At 52.0% G+C, this 21,661-nt stretch overlaps 2 protein-coding genes across 6 annotated transcripts in view; one reads left to right on the top strand and one right to left on the bottom strand.

The window, feature by feature from the left end:
* RNF24 (ring finger protein 24) overlaps positions 1 to 13,795 on the top strand; it is a 24,295-nt gene extending 10,500 nt beyond the window's left edge. For 3 of the 4 annotated variants that reach the window (XM_085314667.1, XM_085314666.1, XM_085314668.1), the window contains 5 exons: positions 4,690 to 4,839; positions 11,017 to 11,059; positions 12,129 to 12,170; positions 12,403 to 12,482; positions 12,580 to 13,795. In XM_085314667.1, coding sequence (XP_085170793.1) covers positions 4,697 to 4,839; positions 11,017 to 11,059; positions 12,129 to 12,170; positions 12,403 to 12,482; positions 12,580 to 12,718 — 447 coding nt within the window. In that variant the 5' untranslated portion in view covers positions 4,690 to 4,696 and the 3' untranslated portion in view covers positions 12,719 to 13,795. Of the gene's footprint in view, positions 1 to 1,533; positions 1,557 to 4,689; positions 4,840 to 11,016; positions 11,060 to 12,128; positions 12,171 to 12,402; positions 12,483 to 12,579 lie in introns of those variants that run through there. The other variant, XM_085314665.1, reaches the window with a different exon arrangement.
* A 1,249-nt stretch (positions 13,796 to 15,044) lies between these two features.
* PANK2 (pantothenate kinase 2) overlaps positions 15,045 to 21,661 on the bottom strand; it is a 17,088-nt gene continuing 10,471 nt past the window's right edge. For both annotated transcript variants that reach the window (XM_085314663.1, XM_085314664.1), the window contains 4 exons: positions 20,755 to 20,931; positions 20,390 to 20,513; positions 18,306 to 18,431; positions 15,045 to 17,785 (listed from right to left, as the gene is read on the bottom strand). In XM_085314663.1, coding sequence (XP_085170789.1) covers positions 17,735 to 17,785; positions 18,306 to 18,431; positions 20,390 to 20,513; positions 20,755 to 20,931 — 478 coding nt within the window. In that variant the 3' untranslated portion in view covers positions 15,045 to 17,734. The remainder of the gene's footprint in view (positions 17,786 to 18,305; positions 18,432 to 20,389; positions 20,514 to 20,754; positions 20,932 to 21,661) is intronic.

Here is a 21,661-nt window from a genome sequence, read left to right as displayed (position 1 = left end):
CGGGAACGCGCCGTCCCGGCCGATCCGGCCGCGAGCCAAGACGGCGGCTCCAAACCGCCCTGGGGGCAGCTGCCTGCCCGGATCCCCGGATCCCCCCCGCCGCCACCGTCGCTGCCGCCGCCGGCCTCATTTTTCCGACGTGGGCTGAGCTGCCCTCCCCGTAACGACCCTCACGCGCCGGGCACGCTCTCGTCCTTCCTCCCCGRGAGGGGACGACGCCACCGCGCTCTTCCTCCGCCTCCGGGTCGCTCGTCCCGCCGACGCGAAGCCGCGGGAGCCGGCGGACGGGCGCCGGGCGCAGCCAGCGACGACTCCCGCCTCGGCCGGGAGGAGAGCGGCGGGCAGGCTTTTGCTCTGCCTCCGAGGGGTTTTCGTCCTTCTTTACAGCGCCTCTTTTATTTCTTTTGGCTGCGTCCTCGTAAATGTGAAGCAGATTAAAACGCTGTTCCTCCCCTCCCTCTCCAGAAAGCCCCAAAGCTTGGCTCCTTGAAAATCGTCAGACTTCTGTGAAGTCTTCTCAAGTTAACGGTTTCCTGGCTCTCCTGCGGGCTGCGTTCAAGCAAACCTTTTTTTCCTCCTCCCCCCATCTGTTTTTTGCTGTAACGTTTCTCAGCTGTTAAAGAAGAAGGGAGGGAGGAAGGACCAAACTCGTCAGGGTAGCCCTGATGCGGAGAAGGTTGTTGTGGTTGGATGAATCTGCTGCTATGGAGGCTCCTAAGGAGCAGCTTAGGAGACTGAAGGATTGCACCCCGGACTGAACCGCCGCGGCGTGGCCAGCAGGTAGGTCACAGCCCCATCAGCASATGACCGTTGAGGAAAATATTGAAKGGATGGTACTGTTAGAAGAAAAGAATAAGAAGATGTGGATGGAAGAAGCTCAGCTTCTAGGGACTGTGGATTTTTTATCTTGGGCTTTTGGCCAGCTGTGATCGTRTTAGGTTTATCGCTGCGGTTGTGGTCGCAGAGGCTGGTAAAACAGCTGCATGATTCCAGTTGGATGCAGTAAGGAGGTTCTGACTGGATGATATCATCTGCCTGAAGTCCCACATGGTGTTCCCTCGTCCGCCTCCCAGGACCAGAGCATCTCTGCTTCCCTTCTCAGTCCACCGTGGGCTCAGCTGGTCAGAGAACGGGACATAAACCCCAGGCTCAACTCAGTAAAAGAGGAGCTTCCCAGTTTATAGAAGTTAAAAAGGAGAGYGCTCAACTTGGTCCCGTGCTGGTTGGATGGGTCTGTTGTTGTTTCTCCAAAAAAGCTTGGTTCGTTGCGTTGAGTCTTCAGGCACAACCTCACCGCAAAGACTCTTTGCATAGGCGATGCGAGGTTTCGCTCTGCAACTTTTGCAGTCACGTAGCCCAAAATGCTGGGGTGGTGCTCACCACCCGSTGGAGAGGGCAGCCAGGAGCTGCGCCCGGGGCCTGTCCGCCACGTCGCCCCGCTCTTGGGCGCTGCGGGAAGTTTGGCTCGTGGAGGGGCTGGCAGAGAGGGAGCCGAGGACAGCGCGGTGCCGGAGACGGAGCGTCATGCCTCGTTGTCTATCTACACGGTGGCTCAGGTCAGGTCCACGTTTCACGTATCCCTGGACTTGCCTTCCCCGCTGTTAACAGGTAGACCGGGGTCTTCAGGCGCTCGTGTTTCTCCAGGGCTTAACCAACCTTTTTACTTTCTGTCGTGCTGATGGGTTGCTTTAAAGCTGAATTCCTGTAGATAATTTATGATCTTCAGAACCACAAAAATACGCTTTACCTAATGCAGTCGCTGACCACAGTGGGTTTCAAAGTGGCAGCCAGAGAGCGAAGAATTGCTCCTGATGTGCTTGGTCTTTTATTTGTTGTAGTTTTTCACCCTCTCCCCTGCTTTGCAAAAATGACCTGAAGCGTTTCTAGATGGCAGCCTGGAGTCAGCAGTGTTTGGTTATCTCTTTGGAGAGCCTTAGGAAGCTGGGGAGGATCGAAAAGGCAGAACCTACCGGTCGGGCTCCTGAGAGCTGCACGGGGATAAACGTGAAGTCTCCGCATCGCCGGATCTGCGTCCCGCGGCCGAAAGCAGCGCAGCCTTGCTGGCGAGCTCGGCGGGCTGTGGCCCCTCTTCCCTCCTCTTCCTTCGCCTTGCGGCGTGGTGGGACGCCCAAGGCTTCGGACGCGGAGCTGCCGGGCCCTTCGCCGGCGGTATCGTCCCGAGGAGGGAAAATCCGTGTGTACTTCGGCAAAGCCAAAGCCGGGCGATTATCGGAAAGGGGAAGGGGAAGAAGGCGGAAAGGCGCCGCTTAACTAGCGACAGGCGCGTGGCCACGGGCGGCCCGGGGGGTCCGGAGCTCCGGTCCCCCCGGGCCGTGGTGGAGCCGCGAGCGGGACCGCGGTGGGAAGGCAGCCTCCGCCGCCGTGGCGCGAGCGGGAGCCGAGGGAGACTCCCAGCAGCCTCTTAAATCCCTTTGTCCGAGCAAATTCCTGGGGGCACGGTTCCGGAGCGGAGATTTAAAAAAAAAATAAAAATAAAAATAATAAACCCCAGCCCTGCGACGCTAAGCTACGCATTAACCGTGCCGCAGTCAGGACCAAAGGTTTGAGGGCCGGTCGGTTGGGCTTTCTCGATCGAAACGCCTCGGTCGAGTTCAGCGGCCCGTCGCGGGAGAGCGCGAGCTGCCGCGCGGCCCCGGCGTTAAAACCACCCGCGCCCCGCGGGGCGCGCGCGGGCTTCCAGCCTCCGCGCCGTTACGGCCTTTCCGCTTCGGCTCGGAGACTTTCTTAACACGTGTTTCGGTCTCCGGAGACTTTAATCGAGTTCAGGCTTTRCCTCGAAACTCGCAGCGGGCGGAGGGGAGCGAAAGCGGCGGCGGAGAGGAGGCTCAGCCGCGCTGCCTTCGGCGAGGGGACGGAGGCGCCCGCGGGAGAAAGCTCGGCGCGCGTCGAGCGGCCGAGCTGGGAGGTGAGTTTTCTCCCCGCGCGGTTTTCTCCTGGCCCTGGGAGCTTGCAGCGGACGTTGCGTGCAGGGTTTCCGCCGCGGACAGCGGACGCTGCGCTCTGCCTCTTCTCTGCACCGAGACAGGAGGGAAAACCGGGCTCTGCACCTATTCCTAAAGCTTCCCAGGGTGAAACGCGGCTTGTTTGCGAGGCTGCTGCTGGCCAGGGTTCGCAGTGCTCCGTGCCGTGCAGGCGGAGCAGCGTGGGCAGAAATTGGTGGTAGGGGTGAGGTCTGGGGGGAGCCGCCGCCTTTTGGGGACGCTCTGAATTCACGTCCCGCCCGACAGCCSGTTGACTCTGCGGTTCAGATTTGGGGTTTATCGCTATTTATGATCTTCCAGTGTGCTCGTGTGCATGTTTTCACCCAGTCTTCTCTTCCTGCATGGAAATTTGGAGCTGTGCAATTAAGATCCCTTTGGAAGCTTCCCGCTTCTTTGGGGATTTTGCTGTCCCTCGGTAATTTTACACGTGAAGCRAGGTTAAGACTTCAGGCGTTTTCTCTATCCGTTTCGCAATTTAATTGCAAACTGCATCCAGCTCTTCCCCGTGGGCGCTAACTCTAATGAAAGCAAAAAAGATATATTTTAACTTCCTTTTTCAAGCTGAGAGCGGGTGAACTTTACGCCCRGCCAGAGGTGTTTGTGATCATTCAAGGATGAACGGGTCAGTAGTCGAGGCATACCGAAATCGAAGGCTGGCTTATGAGGCGGTAACAAATACRTACTTTGCAGTTGAGGATTTCGAGCGGTAACGTGGTGTTACGGCAGGCTGGCTTAGGAGGTTTATGCAGCGACGCAAAGACATCCGYCCGCTCTTCCTACCCGAGTCCTGAGCGCAACGAATCCGCTCGAAAGACTTTGTTACGGTTATTGTAAAATATCGGTGTCCCGTGTGATGAATCATAACAGTAAAATCATGGGAGAGATCATATGTTGAAGTCGTTATTCCAAGCAGCTGCTCATATGATTTAATTTGGCCTGTCTTTGGCAGGGGAACGTTAATTTTGGTCACGCGCTTAAGGCTTGGTGCGGCGACAGCCGGAGTCGCTGCTTCTTCCTCTTCGTCGCTGCATCCTGCCRCGCTCGGAGATAACGTGGGGGTTTCTCTGGCCCGTTCAGAGGCTGGGGGGGAGCCGTGTGGGTTTGCAGAGAGAGGTAAAGCAGAAACCTGCAAAAACGCCCTGAAAACGTTCGGCCCAGGTCTCCCGTGACACTCAAACGAGGCTTTTCTACAGCATCTGTCGTTTTTTGGGGTTGCTCTGCCGCCTCCTTTGGAAAAGGCGTTGCGCTCTCCTCTGCCCCGTGCACGGGTCCGGTGCTGGCACAGAAAGCCGTGCCTCGAACCGAGCGGAGCCGCTCTTCCTGCCGCGCCGAGGCGGGCTTGCTGCCCTCCGGAGAGAACTCGGTTATCTGCACGCTTGAAGGTTGTGCGGGGGGAATTTCTACTGAATGAGGAAACGSTCTCGAAAACCGCAGGGGGAGAAGGGAAGGAAAAAAACCTTCCTTTTATTACGAGGCCTTCTGGCTGCTTTGAACATTTTGCTCTAATTAATCAGGGTTTGAGGTACAGAGGGGCCTTGGCCGTAGCCTGGGCTACGTGGATGCGAATCTGCGCCGTCTGCCTGATGAGACGTTAAAATTAAAGGACCGCGTGCGGATGAGAGAGGACTGCGCCGATCGCCCTTGCGAAGGAGCCTCACGCGCTCGTGTTCTCTCCCTCTCTTTGCAGCCTACCCATGAGCTCAGATTTGCAGCATTACAGTTTCAGGATGCCTAACATCGGGTTCCAGAACCTGCCGCTCAACATWTATATCGTGGTTTTCGGCACGGCCATCTTCGTCTTCATCCTCAGTTTACTCTTCTGTTGCTACTTGATCAGGTAAGTGAACTGCGCTGGCTGTTTTCAGGAGGTGTCTCAGTTCAGACTGGGACCGGTCCTGCGTGGTGCTCAGCATCTCCTGCTCTTCCTCAGCATCTCCTGCTCCCAGTAACCCAATATTGGGTTGTCCTGGCTGCTGCCTAGAGAAGGACACGTGTCCCGTGCTTCCCCGCGGGTGCAAAAGGAGTGTTGGCAGTAGTCACCTGGGTCGGGTTAAATGAGTATGTTGTCAATTTGGCTGCCACAGAGTAATAGATGAGCATCATCTTGTCTTTCCGCAAGGAGGTTCAYGCACCTGTATCTTGACAATTTGGTGGGTCCCGGGAAGTATTTCCACTGTACTTCRAAGTCGAGTAGTTTGCTCAGCCACTTAGCATCAGGCACACCGCCCATCCCTAACACAGTAAATAGGTCCAGAGCTTGCACAGTAAGTACCCACCATACCTCAGAGTTAACAATTCCAGCAGGCAATTATGTTATTCCCTTCAAAAACAGGTTATATATTTATGTGTATGCTTAAACATGCATGGAAACATGGGTGCTTACGTGGTCTTTCCAAAAAGCCTTGAAAGAGACTCTTTTTTTAATAGTCCCTGCTTTCTGCTTAACGTTTCAACACATTTTCCTCTTTAATGAGTAACTCGTGTGCTTRAGAAATGTTTAATGCCTGCTCCATTTGTTTCTGTACACAAATTGCTCATTCAACAGCACAGTTTGGAGATTAATGATGCAGAGTTGATTTGTTAATCTGAAAGGTGGAGGAGCYGGGATTAAAGGTTACTCCCGTTCGGGGGAGGAGGGTACTTTAATTATTTTATGGGCCAGAGGGGAGGCGGTTTGACTACTAAGCGAGACCAAAGCGTGTCGTCGTGCGAGTGCCGTCCGCTGGCAGCACTGCGCTCGCGCTGCTCCCGTACCGCCCCGAGCCCTGCCGAATCGCCTTTCCCTCCCTCCCTTTTTATCCTCATCTTGCTTTTCGGGTGGCCCCGGCTCCGTGCAAGCTCTACRTCCATCGGTTCCCCTTCCTCCGTCCCCCCGAGACGCCCGCGTGGCCTCTCCTTGCTCYGTTCCTCTTTGCTGTGGACCAGGGAAACGCGATTTTGCTGCTGCCGTCGAGGACTTGAGACCTGCTGGGTGTATTCAGCTCTTGAACCGCTGACCGCAGCAAAGCCCTGTAAAACTTGCAGGTGAGCCCAAACCCAGGCCGCGAGGTGACCTGGGCTGCCTGATGCCGAGATCTTCACGCTTGTCTGCTGGCTGCCCAAGGGAAACCCGTAGGAACGCGGAGCGCAGGCGGAAACGGCTCAAGGGGTCATCGCCGGCCAGGCGATTTGGATCGCAGTACGTGATGTTATCGGGCTCCGTGCTGGGATRTTGCATCTGCTTCCAGTGTGCGCGTTTTAACTCAGGAGTCGATGAGAAGGGACAGAAAAGAAATAAAATAAAAGGCAAGTGGTGTTCAAAAGGCCGAGGGACACGCTTCCCCCAGGTTGGGCTGCATCTACGCAGCTTGCTTGCAAAATGTAAAAGCGCTTGGTTTTTYAGAACGAGTATTTTCCTGGGCACTGGGTATAACTGGGTGTGTTCTGCCTTAAAGAAGAAATAACAAGTAGTAATGTCTGGAAGATGACGCCAGAAAATCTTTAAATTTAGAAGTTGGAGGCATGTTGTAAGAGAGGGGGTGAGTAATCGCTGAAACAAGCCAGCCAGGGAAGTGGCCAGTTGTCTCTTGATGTGCATAAATCAGGACAGTGTGCCTTCCTGGAAGAGGTGTCCTGGCTCCCCTTCCCAGGAGTAACAAAGTGCTGTTTAACAACCTGCGATAGAGGGGAGCTTGGATTAGCTCGTCTAATGATCCCTTCATAGCCCTAAACTCTGTTGAGACTCTATGGATTTCTCTTAAAACCACCAAGAACTGCTCGGTTATGTGCAAAATGGTGCCAAGTAGGAATCCTCCTGTGAAGCAGACCCTGTTTTGGAAGGTTTCTCCGTGCCACGCTTTCTAGCTGTGCAGATTTGCCCCGGGAGCGTCCACCTCCTTCGAGTTTGCTGCGTAACGGTGCTGCCCAATCTCAGCTGGAGCGGGGTATAAAAGCTGCAGCTCCCGCCCGTTCTCGGAGAGCCTCGCCGGTGGTCAGCAGGCTGAGGACCACGCGGCCGTAAACGCAGAGGAGCGTCCCGAACGATTGCTCCGGGAAGGGTTTGCCTCGTCGCTTCCTCGCAGCGCTGCTCCGCTCCAGCGCCTGGCCGAGCTGGTTTGCAGCAAGCGAAAACCCGGGAGGATTCAACAGACTTGGAGCAAAGCGAGATGAGTTAAATCCCCCWGTCCCACCCAGCTGCAAAAGCCTCCTGGAGCAACCCATCCTTTCCTGACCCCTTCTGCAATTAGATGCRTGGCTTTAACACAGACTTTCACCTGGAGGCTGGCTGAAAGAGAAGTGTTAATTTAATAATTAGGCAGAGACAGCCCAGATTAAATGGCGTTGTTGTAGAGACCAGGTCAGACCAGGGCGGAGGGGAGCRGCGAGCGAGGCTGAGCTTGCAGGGACTGTGTCCCGTTGGGGGCTCCGGGATTCCTCTTGCACGCCGCCGGATTATTTGCACGTGGCTGGAGCTCCTGGCTTTTTCCAGGGCTGGAGCAGGGCTTTGCTCAGGTGCAGGGGCAATCCAGCGTGGTGTCCAGTTCTCCCTCTTCTCTCCTCATTAGCACATCTGCAAATACTTGGCAAATGACGAGCGGAGCTCGTGACACCATCCTGCAGACCCTGTTGCTCATCGCCTGCTCCTTACCAGAGCACCCTCCTGTGCACCCCGAAACGTGTGAGACGGGCCGGCGGGGGTATTCATCGTGCGGGAGAGCCCGTGCCTGGCGTATTTACCCCTCATCGCAGGGCTGACAGCATCAAATAGAGGATTTGCCTTGGGAAAACATCAAGTTGGCCRTGTTTGGCAACCGCGTCGATACCCAAGAGCGTGCTCTCATCTCCGAAGGCTCCGAGGGAGGGAGAAGAATTGAACTTCGCAGTGAGGTTGGCTCCAAATGGCTGTGAATTTTAGCCAAAAGAAAGCAGGAGAAGATAACTGTCTGTGCGCAGTCCAGTGAAAACTAAAGCTCTTCTCATTTTAAACACCACTCTGATGTTGTGCRGGCATCTGCTACCTCTGTTTAAAAAAAGAAAGCCAAAAGGAGGTGGCGRGGAGAAAAGAAAGGAAATGAAATTTTGCAGGCAGCCGTTCACGTCTGAKCTCTGCTGCAGCTTTCAGGGGAATTAATGAAAGTAATAACCTTATATTGCCTTCGGTCCCGTAAAACCTCGTCTGAGAGGTATCCTGGAACTCGTGGTGCTCTGCTTGCTACGCACCCGAAGCRCGCGAGCGCCGCGGCGTCCCCCCTGCTCCCTTGTCGGCTGGTGCTGGAGACCARAAACGCCTTAGATGTGGTTCTACGGGCAGAGCTGCGTTTACGTCTGAAATTCAAGCGGCGAAGATGCTCACGAAGCCGGAGCGATCCCGACCTCCTCACGGACGGGGCTAAGGCAGGGGTGAGCGAGGGATGGAGCAAGGGGCCGGAGCGGGCAGAGATAACGGCGTCTGTAAGCGCAGCCCTGGGGCAAAACCCCGAGACTTCGGCGCGGGTTTGCCTTCCCTGCACAGATTTTTGCGCTCCAAGCTGTTAACRTTTTGCAGGTTTACCCTCAAGATCTGTTTCATTTATTTCCTCTGGGATTTTGTTCCCTTCGCTTGGTACGGACGTTTCGGTAGCAGCCAGGATTCGGGAGCCTCTGCTGGCGGCCAAAACCCTCCGCCTAGGGAAGAGCCTAAGACCAAAACGAGCGCGTGGGATGCTCCCCCCTCGGACTTGCTCAGCCTCCAAGCAGCTTGAGCACTTCTGGGCCGGGCGTGCTCCTTCTGCTCTTGGGAAGCTCCGCGAGGTTTCGTGCTCGGTCTCCCCGTACGGACGTCTCCCTGCACGGAGCTTCTAGCATCCGAGCTCCTCCTGTGCCGCGGCGTTGCCCACGCGAGCTGCCCGCTGTCGGTCCACCTCTGTCCCCTTCGGTGGCCTGGAGACCTTCTGCTCTGCRCCTGCAAATAGCTTGTTGCAAGCAGAGCATAGGGCAGCAGCTGAGTTTTTTGGCACCCAAGGGTGCTGTGCCACCTTCTGTCAGACAGCTTTGGCTCATCCCGGGCCACGGCCGTCCTCCTGAGTCAGTCTGGGCAAGAGGCAGAGGCTTTTTTCCATGCTGGAGAGATTTTTTTTTTTCCCTTCATATGTGGTCTGCAGCAGAGAAACTTGCTTTGCCCCATCTGGGTTTCATAAGTGGTTTCCCAGCCTTGGGGATCTCTGCAGATTTGGCCAGTTTTATCCTGTTTTCTCTATTGTTCGTGCATCTTCGGCTTGCGTTTCTGCTCGGGATCGTTTGCAGGGAGCTGACTTCTCAGACATGTTCCTGCCACGGAGGATCTCCAGGGAAGGGAGAATTTCTGCCCTCTAATTCTGGCTCTCTGGAGCTGACTTGCTGCAACTTGGCTTTCTCAAAGCTCTGTCTGCTGCRTTAAGCTTCGTTTTTACCCTTTCTTCTAACTTTTAATGCACTCTCACCCTTTATTTGCAGGGTGTTTTCAAGCAAAACAGTCAAGGCTGTGTTCTTACATCTTGTTTTTTCAACCTGCCAGCCTGGTTTTTGCTGTATCACCCTGCTGTAGCCTTTAGGGACCAGAAAGCCCTCGAGAGCTCAAGTGTGAAACAGCTGAGATCTGAGACTGCCCCCAGAATATTTTCAGAGAAGTGAAATTACAGGCAAGGGGGTTCCCTGTCTAAAACAACGCTCGAGGCGGCAGGCTGGCCAGGGAAAAATATTTCTGCAACTGTCCAAGCCCTGCAGATGCATACTGACACCTTGGAAAAAGACCTCGGCCAACTCTAGCCTTGGTGACTCCCCTTCTGAGTTGCTGTAGCTCTTCGCTAAAGGCCGTGTGCTACAATTAGAAGCGACGTGGGATTTTGCTTTTTATTTATTTTCTTTACGTATTCGTTTTAGACGCGCAGTCGGCCGCTTTGGGCAGCCGATGCCAGCGGCGCGCTCCCCACCGCTGAGCGAGCAGCGGAGAAACGGGCTGCTAAAGCCCAAGGTGCTTCRTTAACGAAAGGTTTAAATTAAAACCCGCGACGGTAACGCAGCCTCGCCGGCTGCTGGCGCGGCGCGGTTTTGTCTGGAAAATCGTGGTTTCGCGCTGCCGGCGCGTCGAATYTGGCCCCGACTGCTTACGCGGAGCAGGGAACGTCCCCCAGCTCCGGCTGACGCGCCGGGCTCGTTACTCTGTGCTTGAACACGGCATGTGAACGTCTGGTCTTCTGGTGAGTAAATTCCCCGAGATACAGTTTCATTTTCCCGCAGTTTTGGGCAACTYGTCATCTCGCTGGTTATTAAATTGCCCGCTGCTCTGCGACGTGAAACGSAAGGTGGAAGATGCCTCGTTGCTTCTCTTCCGAAGCTTCCTGACGCGGGGTTTCCTACGGAGACCTTTGCTTTCGCAGCCAGGTGAACGACTTGTCCTTGAAAGCTGCTTTGTGAGACTTGTGGMAGTCTCACGACCGCTCAGTTAACGCTGCGGTTGAAGATAACGCGGCGTSTGAGCATCACAAAACGCCAAAGGGTTGATGTCCGTAGGAGACCTCGGAACGGGGAGGTTTCCTTCCCCTCCTCTCCGCTGGAGCGGGAGCAGAGCTTTCTCCCCGGCTTCCCCGGGCTCTGAAAACTCAGTTGTTTAGAAAAAGGGGCTGCGTCCAGTCTAGGCGGAGCGGCAGAGGAAGCCGCTGGAAAGCCTGGCTATTCCTGCTAGCTGCTGATCTGCTCCACAGCTTACGTCGGTCTTAACGGTGCAGGTAACGCRCGTGCAGAAAATTCCATGGGTCAAAAAAGGAAACCTGCAGGAGGTTCTGGTGCCCCTGGACAGAGATGCTGTGTTTCTAGTTGCATGCCAAGCCCCAGCCCCGACTCCCTGGCACGYGCTTAAAGGTGCCGTTTCGTGTGGTTGCTCTAATTTTTGAAATGAAAAAAAAAAACAAGAAAACATGATTAAGTCTAGAAAGGAGGGAACTGACCCGTTTCGTTTGGGGTATTATGGCAATCGTAACGTTTTGGCCTGTCTTCACGTTTCTCCCTATCTCGATTCCAGGCTCAGACATCAAGCCCACAAGGAGCTCTATGCCTACAAACAGGTGAGGTGCTAAACCGTAAGTTGCCTTTTCCTCCCCTCCTGCTTGGCGCCAAAGGCGCGCAAAGGCCGCGGGTTTGTTGAAGCAGCCGCTTTCTTCGGTTCCCGTTTTCCTTCCCGGGGAGGCGCTGGGTCTTCACGAAAGCGCTACGAACGCTCTGGCAAAGCCGCGTCCCCGCTGCTTTAATCCCTTTCTGCCGGCCGGGCGCCCAGGGAGCATCTCCTCCGTCAATTCGAGCCGTATGAGTGAAAAGGGGAAAAAAATAAAATATTTGGAAATAAGGAGCAATTTCTTCTCCTGAGGGCATTCAAGCACTGGATCAGAAGCCCGGAGAGATGGAGGCGTCTCCACCCTTGGAGCAGCTCTGACCGCCGCTGGACACGGAGCAASCGGAGCTGAGCTGGCCCTGCTTTGCCTGCAGGGCTGGAGGCCTCCAAACCTCCCAAAACCTCAATTATTTTCCGCTTGCAAACAGCAATAACATCTCTCCCGCAGCCAAAAAAAAAAAAAAGGGCCGCTCTGCAGAGCCTCAGCCCGCTTCCCGGAGCCGTAGCTGGCTGCTTTGGGTTACGCGAAGCCCTGGGGCGCCGAGGACGGCGTTAGGACTCGCGAAGAGCCCGATGTCTCTACTCGGGGACGTTTCCCTCAACCTTGGCAAACGGAGCGCTTTGCTGCACACCCCCGCGCGCGCGCCGGAGCCGCCGCTAACGCCGGCAGGTTCCTCCTTAAACGTCCCCCTTTTTTCTCCGGGCTTTGCGTCGTTTCCTGCCTCCAGCCGCCGTCCCAGCGGGCGTGCAGAAGTCGGAGGGGTCGGGGCGGAAACACGACGCTCTGCGGCCGTTTCTGGGTTACGGGGCTGGCGCTAACGGCCTGCAGGAGCAGTCAATTTTTAATRCGGTTTTGGAATTCAGGTTTACCTTTAAACCGCTGGTTCGGCTAGAGCTGCTCCCGGGCAAAACTCCCCCCCTTCTGCTACATGTACGTTAACCTGCGCTCGCTCGACGCCGGCGGAGCCAGTGGTCCCGCCGGCCGCCCCCGTCCTGACCGCCTCGCCTCTCTCTCTGCCTCGCAGGTCATCCTGAAGGAAAAAGTGAAAGAGCTCAACCTGCACGAGGTGAGCGGTCGCTTGCGTTTCCGGGGCACGTTTGCTCGCGCTCCTCTTCCTCGCGCCGGGGAGGAAGGCGGCGAGCAGCGAACTTGGCGCCCGCCCAACCGTTTTCTCGCCGTTTCCGGAGCAAATCGCGCTGGGGAAACGGGCTGCAGCCAGGAAAAAAAAAAAAAAAAAAAAAAAACGCTCTCCACCAGCCCCTGACTCCCTTCTTCTCTGTCCCCGGCCCCCGTTTCAGATCTGCGCCGTTTGCTTGGAGGAGTTCAAGCCCAAAGACGAGCTGGGGATCTGTCCGTGCAAACACGCCTTCCACAGAAAGTAAGCGCGGGGTTTCGCCGCCGGGGCGGGCACGGACTCACGCTGCTTTTTTTTTAAATTCTTTTAACTTTTTCCCCCGCTTTTTYGTCCCGCTCAGGTGCCTCATCAAGTGGCTGGAGGTGCGCAAAGTGTGCCCGCTCTGCAACATGCCCGTGCTGCAGCTGGCGCAGCTGCACAGCAAGCAGGACCCGGGGCCGCCGCAGGGCCCGCTGCCCGGCGCCGAGAACCTCGTATAGCCGCCCCCGGCGCCGCGGCCCGCGCCGGCGCGGAGCCCCGCGCTCCCGGACTCGCAGACAACCAAAGCACTACGGCACCGGCCCGCGGCGGTTCGGCGCTCGGGGCGAGCGCAGAGCACTTTAGGACGGGCCCCTCCGGCCCGCGGCGCATCTCGGCAGCTCCAGCGCCCGTGAGATACACGTATATATATATATATATACATTTTTTTTYCCTCTCCTTTTCCTCCCCTCCAGAAATACGGAATTAAGCGAGGCTTTCCTCGAGCGGTGGCCGCAGGGGGGGAGCCCCGGGACTGGGAGGGGAGCGGAGGAGCCCGCGGGCTCGCCGGAGCCTCGCGGCTGCCGCAGGCTCGGCCTCGCCTCCGAAAGGGCTCTGCGAGGACCAGCGCGCTCGTGTCAACGAGAAAACAAAACCCGGCTCTTCCCCGCGCGTGCATCCGCACCGGGGCTCGCAGCCGGCCGCAGAGCCCGGCTCTTGGGGCGCTCCCCGTTTGTAGTGCCAAAAAAAATCCCTCCAAAATAATAATAATAATAAACCCCCCCCCAAGCCCAGCTCCGTGAAGAAGCCAAAAGCCGGGTCCCGCCGCCGCTCCCCAGCATCGCCCGACCCTTTCCCGTTAGCAACGCGCTCTCCYGACTCCCGGGGCGCTGAAAAAAAAAGGGTGATTCAGTGTTACAGCGCGCAGGCTTTTCCGAGCGGCAGAGGAGACTGTTCATCCTCGGCGAGCCGCGGGCGAGCCGCCGTGCCGGCCTCCGGGCGCCCCAGGGTGTTCCCCCCCCTCCCCCCGTAAATACCGTGCGACTCCCGAGACTGTTTATGGAGCTTGGAGGAGCCTCATAGACGTGTTTGTACACTAAGAATTCTGCAGCAGAATATTTTTTAAGAAACACTCGCTGTTTTTTGGGTTTTTTTTTTTTTGTAAGCTATATTTTTGTATATTTAATTGCTATTTTAAAAATTCTAATGCGTCTTTTTTGCTAATCACACTCTTCTTAAGGAAAGACGACAAAAAAAAAGAAAGTTTGCATGTGAATCGACTTGAAATGTAAATAAAAAAAAAAAGCAGGTTTTGGAAATGGCGGCGTGTCCCTCCCTCCATCGGCACCCTGGAAATCCCCGGCCGCGGCGGCGGGGGATCTTGTGCTGCTGGGTGCAGAGCTCAGCTGGGCTCAGCCAAACCCTCGTCCCCGCCGCTGCGGGAGCCCGAGGGATGAGACGGGCTCGGGGCCAGGCAGGGCCATGCAGGAGCATCATCATCCTCCAGCATCCTCCTCCTCCTRCCCCGCAGCCCGGCCTCCCTTGGAAAGCAGTTTCTTCTCCAAATTCCCCCCCCCCAAAAAAAAAAACACGCAGCCTGGGGCATGCCTAGGGCTCACCTAGGGCGCAGGAGCCCGGCGGGGCCGAAGCCGATGTCCCGCAGCCTGAAGGCTCTGGAGGTCCGGAGCACCGAGCCGTCACCCGCTGCAGGGTTGCCGAAAAGCCCAGCGCCCCGGCTGCTCCTTTCGCTGCTGCTCTTGATGGAGGTTTCTAGGGAAAGGGGGGGACAAAAACCACACAACCCAACCTCATTTTTGGCARCTGCGAGGGTGCCCAGGTAATTCAGGGGCTCGCACAGGTTACGGGGCGGCCCCGGCCGGGAGGGCTGCTGCCCTCCACCCTGAGCCTGGGCTGGACCAAAATTAATGTTGCCGCTATCCGCTTCCTACAGCCCACTGCTTTTCCCCTTCCAAAGGAYGGGTTTTCTTCCGCCTCTGAAGGCATCTCGTGCGAGGGGCCTCCGAGCCGCAGCCCGTCCCCTTCCGTAATCGAGCCCCAAACGCTGCAGCTTGCCCAGCAATCGGGCAGAAACTCCCCTAAGTAACCTCAAGAGTGCTGGGAGCCTGCTACAGTGAGCAAAGCCATTAGACATCCCTCAACAGGCCCCGAGGAAGTGCAAAATAATGAGTAAAGCTTGTTTCCCAGTATTTGGGGRGAGAAGTACCTGCTTAAAAACCGCCTGCGCCAGGAGAGAGAGCAGCAATTTGTATCAAAAACTGCCTCCAGCAGCAACATTAATCATCTGGGGCACTTGAGCATCCAGAGCAGGCGCGCTCACCCCAAGCAACGGGCAAATACTGAGTTTTTCCTTCATTAATGTGCTCTGAAATGCAGCTAACGAGAAGCTACTGAGGACTACAGATACTAAAAATGTCAAAAATCAAGCAAAAGCTGAAGGACTCGTTATACCCGTTCACCCGTGCCACCTTCATGCTCTGGATGCTCATTCAGGTTGATGTTCATCCATTTGCTCTTTAGCTAGGAAACAAGAGAAGAGTTTCAAGCGTATAAAAATAACTAATATTTTATTTCAAGAAGAAAAAAGTTTTACAAAAAAATGCGTACAATACATAAAGGAATCTGGTGTTAGACGCAACAACCTCGTAGCTGCAGGATCTAGTAAAAATCCGGAGGAAAAAAAAAGGAGTTTTACAAAATGAATGTTAAAAAAAAAAAAAAAAAAAAAAAAAAAACAAACGCTGCTCCCTCCCAGGTATGCACTGAAGGACAGCACGGCAGGACCTTACTTTAGCCCAGACCGCAGGATTTCTGTAGGCATTTCCCATCCCTGCACAGCCTCAGTGAGTGTAACAAAACCATTTCAAGGTATTTCCACATAGGTTCTTCCTTAAGGTTCTTCCCTAAGTGCGTTACACTTAGCACGGTGGAGAAAGAGTTAAGCCGAGTCTACGAAACCTAGAGCCTGCAACTGAAAAGTGCAGTTGTTTTTAGTGTACCTATTCGTGATACCTTTCATGGGATTTCAGAAGAAATTAAGAGTGAGATCTCAGATGCAACATATTATCCTGCTCCAAGCGTGCATCTCGGAGCAACGCACTGAATTTGAATGGGGAGCAGGACTGCACTGAARTCTGCGTTACACCGGCAGGGAAAACACAAGAACTCTCCTTTTCTGCAAACAGAGCGCAGCAAAGACCASCTTTCACGTGAACACCACATGCTGTGTTCTCTTTTTTTTTCCTTCTGCCGAATTACCAGATGCGTTCAGGAGGTTCCAGCCCACGATCAACTAAAGTTTGGAAAATACCTTCCTTTCTGCYGTACCTGCCGTCTGCAGCAGAGCTGACACAACAGGCTTTAGAGAAACACTGCACAGGACCTAACCCACGAGGCAGACAGACAGACRGAYGGACAGACGTGAGCTGCTGCTGCCTGTGAGCGTCATTTCGGCGAGGCAACCTCCCCGGCTCTACGGGGATGCACCGCGTCGGCACGGCTGCTCAGCGCTGTGGCTGCTCAGCGCTGCGGCGCATCGAGATCAAAGAGGCGATGGTCTGCGTCGATCTGAAATGAAACTGTTGGCTTTAAATAATCCGATTCAGGATCGGGGCCATTTAGGCGATGTTCAGGGACAAACCCTGGCGAGGGTGAACGCAGGTCAAGTGAGCTGGGATCTGCCTTCAGGCAGCTGGCGCAGGACGGCTTTCTGCGCGCAGCCAAGTTACTTAGCTGACAAGTACCGTATCGCAGATAACTCTTGGAAGCAGCATCTCCCCTTGACTTGTGTCGTCAAGGGAAGATGCACACGGCTCTTCAAAAAAAAAAAAAGCAACTTTTTTCGCCACGCTCCTTGACTGGAGCAAAGTTATACTGAAATAACCAATGCTAGTGGCACAGGAAACAGAATATTTATACCCTTCTCACTAAAGAGGTTGTTCTTTTTTATAACCAAACATCCAAGTCTAGGAAGAATTTCTAAAAAGAACATGGGAAGGGARAGAAACAGGCAAGATCAGTTTACAAGCCATGTGCACGCTCCAAATTATTATTTTTTTAAAAACTACTGCCCCATTGTCAGCATCTCCGTTTTGAGAGAGCATTCAGTAGGCAGGAAAYGATTTCCAAATTCACAACCTGAGAGTGCAGTGCCTTTAGGAGCTCCAAACGGCAGCAACCTAGTCTACAGGCTGCATACAGGACTGCACACACAAAGAAAATTAAAAAAAAAAAAGTACAACATGCATCTGGGAAGAACAGGCCTCCCCCAGAAGTTAGACTGGTTTTGCAATTAGAAAAAAAAAATCTGTAAAATACTACAGAGAAGATCCCAAGTGTACAACTGAAAGGAAAAGAAATCTCTGATATAGACAACCAGCTGTTGCAACAGAGGAAAAAACCCACCATCTTCCAATTTGCTTTTAGCAGATTTCAAGGTCACAGGTGCATACATACTCCTAACACTATGCCCGCATTGCAACATATCCTAAGGGGGATTGTGCTGAGCATAAAAGGGTTATAGGCTGAAAACAAGATCAACCTAAGCAGATTTAGAGTAAGCAAGTCACAGGATTTATGCCTTACCTTTTATCTCTAATAATCTGTATACATAGGTAAGAAACAGCGCTAACAGAAAATAAGCCTTACAGATAGCACAACGGTGTCCGACAGGCCACTGTGCGGTTCGGAGGAGACAGACGTGGTCCTTATCACCTTCACGTGCCAGGGCTGYGCCGATGCTCCTGCCCCTTTACGGACGACTTACGGCGTCATAAAAACGTGAGGTCTTTCACTCCCAGAACACAAAACACTGTCACTGAATTCTATAAAATACAAACCAGGCAGACATTCAGCACTCGAGGGAGTCTCGATGGACGGAAGYAGCGCAAGGCTCCTGCTACGTTACCACCACTAAACGTATGGAGAAAACTACATAAAAGGGGCTGTTTGATGTAAGTAACTAAATGCTCTACAGATGTTCCAAACACAACCACCACATTCAGCCAACATATTTGCATGTATACTCCTTCTGAACCAGCCTACGCTGCAACTGAAGATTTGCTTCAACTGTTTACAAAATGCAGCACAACAGTCCTTTCCTTTTCTGTCCTGATTGGGTCACGCACGATTTCCTTAATAGTCACTGAACGGATGCTTTAAACAAAGCGATATAAACGGGGGTGTTGTGACCCAAGAAGTGCCACTGCTTCGCAGGTCCAACGTACTGAATCCACGTGGAGTCAGGCTGAATCCAGGAGTTCCAGAAGAGCACCAACTGCACCAAAATAACCCTGAAAAGCAAAGAGACAGGAATACCTATTAACCAGGCAAATGTGGGGATGMAGCTGACACAAGAACAAGAGTATTACACAGGCAGCATAATTTTTAAAATTGTTATAATAAATAGCAGCAAGAAAACAGTTTTTCTAGGGACATTAACTCTGCTTTCCTATGCAGTGACTATAATTAGAGTTCTTTTTTTGTTATATAGAATCTTCTATCTATATGCTCAATAACGTAGATAACAGTTGGCAAAAACAGAAGTCCACAAGCAACCATGAGCTTGGCAGTAAATTCTTATGTAACTTACTGCAACAATATATTTCTTTTTGGTGTCCCTACACCGCACATCGTAGTAACTATGGCTATGACAAAACACTTTGAGTCTGCTGCACAATGTATAAATGTATATCATCAACAGCAAAAAAAAAGAAAAAAGCAAAACAAAAAGAAAGCACTGATATATAAGTTCAGAGCATYTGAAGTACTTCAATTTTGACAGAGAAAAATAAATTTAAATAGTTACTTCACCTCATGTTCCAAGAAAAGTGCTTTTAACTGTCCCTTTGACCAGTAGTCTAAAGCATATGCCAGAAGCCTCATTGAGATTGTATTGATTCGAAGAAAATTGCCAACAAAAACCACTCGATTAATGTTCTGTAATTATTAAGAAAAAAAAATCAAATCATTAAGGCCGAGTTCCACTTTCTGCTTAAAACTATGAAAACTCTACCTTGCAGTAAGAAAAAAAACTGTATTTATAGCGCCTTTTAAAAACACCACATGCAGCTTTTCAAGTACATCTTCCAGTGAGACTTGATAGAAAGAACAACCAGCTGAAAGCAAAGTCAAATCATCACTCGACATTAAAGCAATTATCTCCAGAGAAACTTTAYATCACTCCATATACCTGTTCCTGGCAGCTAGAAGCACAACTGACTTAATGAGGGGGGTGGGAGCAGCAAAGAGAAGAGTTATGATGCATCTGCAACTTTCWGAATTTTTAATTTTAAAATTGTACCAAAAAGAGCCAATCTGCAAGCAAGAGACGACACCAAAACAACTCGGGGTCTTGCAGCAGCAAGAGACRTTTAAAAAGAGCACRGCAAGATCAGAAAAGGGCTCGCTGAGCTGCTCAGAAGGGGCCCTGAAAAAGGGCCAGAGACTACGCTGAAACAGAAGGAAAAAAAAGTGACTGTGCTGAAAGAGTCAAGTAGGATCCGCAGAACATGAGCAATATCTACAACACTGTGAAAAGGGAGTAACAGCCAAGCAGTTTTAAGACAGGCTGTTTTTCAGACCCTCCCAGGCTGCAGAGAAAAGCATGGTTTGGCATCAGGTCCTTWAACCGGCTGGGAACGTCGTTCATGAAGCATCATCTTTTCTCTCTCCCCCCAGCTCTCATCTTTGACTTGTCATAAAAGAGCTGAACAAATCTCCATTACTACCCTGAAAAAAATATCCAGAAACCCATAWCCAGCACAATTCTGAAAAGGAAAGACCACCCAGTCAGTTATATTTGCAATTTAAACCAGATTTTAGTCTAATTTTTGCTCGCAAAATAGGAGATCTCCTGAGCCAAATATGAACTCAGATGCTTTCTCATTCTCCAGACGGGAAATAATTTTCAGTTCCTCCTGTTACTAAGGCATCAGAACGAAGTATTAACTGCTCCTTTGCTCACATTCTTCTGTGGATTTTTCTTCTATCCTCAAATTCCTTAAAACTTTAACCAACTACTCAGCACTATCTTTGCACTGACTGAACAATGTACTGATGGAGTGAGGAACCAGCAGATTGTGGGAAGGACTATTTACAACATGTCTTGTATGATTTTAACAATAAAGGAAGGCACATGTTAAGTGTTTGCCAACAACACTTAGGAGCACGCTTCACCCCGTTAACTCACCTCACAGGAACGGGCTCAAAACAACGTGAAGAACATGCCTCTGTGCTTTCATAGCCCTGTACAATGCTGCTTGACATGAATGCAACAAGGCAGCACTGTAAAGAAGCTGAAAGCACAAAGATACAGCAAAGGCCACAGGAGTGGGGGTGCTTGACCAAGAAAACAAGAGCAGCTACTGCAACCCACGCAGGAAAGGTGTCTGGCCTCTGCTGCCCGCTCTGCCCCACCTCCGCTTCTCACCACGGAAGCATTCGAGCCAACCACGTCGCTTAGAAGACACCACAAAATTGTGGTGGAGGAAGGACAGGATATGGCTCATTACCTTCTCCCGATGGTCCCAGGAGCTTCAGTTCACTGCACACCTACAGTTCCTCAAACTGCCTCAGAGAAGCTGTTGAATTTCTGATAAATAAGAGGATCTAATGAGACCCACAGCCACCCCCTAATTTAGAATTTATTTGCAGTTCCTCTTCACTCTGCAGCATAACGATCTGGCTCAAACTACACAGACAAGTAAGGACAAAATTCACCGAACAATTCAAAATAAGTGAATTACAACTTACTGAATATACAAAGAGACAAGTATGAACACGCACCTACAGAAGTGTACACAGGGGAAAAGAGACACTGCACAGCTGCAGCACAAGCAAAAGGGATGCTTCAGGCAGGAAGTAATGAAATGGGTTCTCRGGTTCTCTGTTAATACCTCATTAAGTGCACACATCCGTGCTATGGAGCCAATGTTATTGGTGATGGTTACTAAAGTAGCCCTTGCAAGGTCCTCTTTGCTGACGGATTCCCGCTTCTCCTTGCTCATCATGTTTCCAAAACTGTGAAGAAAATTTTAGGGTTAAAGGTCCATTTACATCAGTATTCCAGAAGATAATKGGAATTACTAATTTAAACATTTTAAAGCATTTATTACTATCTTTAAAAAACAGTGCTATCAGTAAYTTCCATCTGGTAAAACAGAATAGTAGGAAGAACGGAAGCTTTCCTAAGACATGTAAATCCAGTTTTTCATCCTTGCAAAATGCATCTCCTACAAAGAAACCCCAGCAAAGTCATTACCTGGATGCTACAGCCCAGCCTGGCAATCCAAAACGCTCATAATCTCCTCCGTAGATGTCCCGCACTAGTTTATCCACTTTAGTGCTGTCTCCGTGGGATGCCATTTCTAGGGCCTCTTCAAAGGTGGAGCAACCAGTGAGAAGACAGCAGAGACCAAAAAAGGTTCCCCCTCCAAGACTGCAAGACAAAACAAAATGGAAGTCCTCTACTTTGCTTCCAAAAGGGCAGGAAATAAAACGGCTTGCTCCATTGAAAGCTAATATTATTAGCTATGCTTGTTTCAGCTGGGTCAGTTTGTCCCCTTCCTTCAGTCTTTTTTCAGCGATAATCATCTTGAAAGAACAGCAGCTTTCTTGAAAGTAATAGATTTAAAGTAACCTACGGCCTATAAGGAATCCCATGCCTTCWCAGCTCTCTAAAGAGGGCATGTTTCTAAATCAGAAATCTATTTCCTTATTTTACAACATTCACCTTCTTAAGAGCACTGAACGGATAAGTTAGGACAAATACTTATTTTAAGACCGAGTGGTCACTGAAGTGCGAGTGCATAGTTGTTCAAAACCTAGGAAAAACAATGCCCTGTTCGCTTCACTGCGCACACCGGCCCTTAATGACACATGGAAATCTGCACTGTGCATGCCTTCCTTCTGATTTTTACTACTACTATTAACTTCAATAGATTCAGGAGAGCTTAGGTCCACACAGCTCTTTGGCTTTGCTGGGCAATACATCTTCAAGTACGGTAAAAGCAGCAGTGCAGTAACYGTGCAGGGAATTACTGCTCCTCAAGCATCCTGCCCCTCTATAACAAGGTGCTTTTCAGAAGTCAACACTCTACTGATAGGACTGAAAATAATAGTTCTTAACGTGATCATTATGAGCATATTTGGGTTAATCTCAAAATATG

Source organism: Rhea americana, unplaced genomic scaffold (genome assembly GCF_003343005.1).
Source record: "Rhea americana isolate MKP2758 unplaced genomic scaffold, rheAme1 scaffold_41, whole genome shotgun sequence".
NCBI classification, from domain to species: Eukaryota; Metazoa; Chordata; class Aves; order Rheiformes; family Rheidae; genus Rhea; species Rhea americana.
This window is presented reverse-complemented; position numbering and strand designations above follow the sequence as displayed.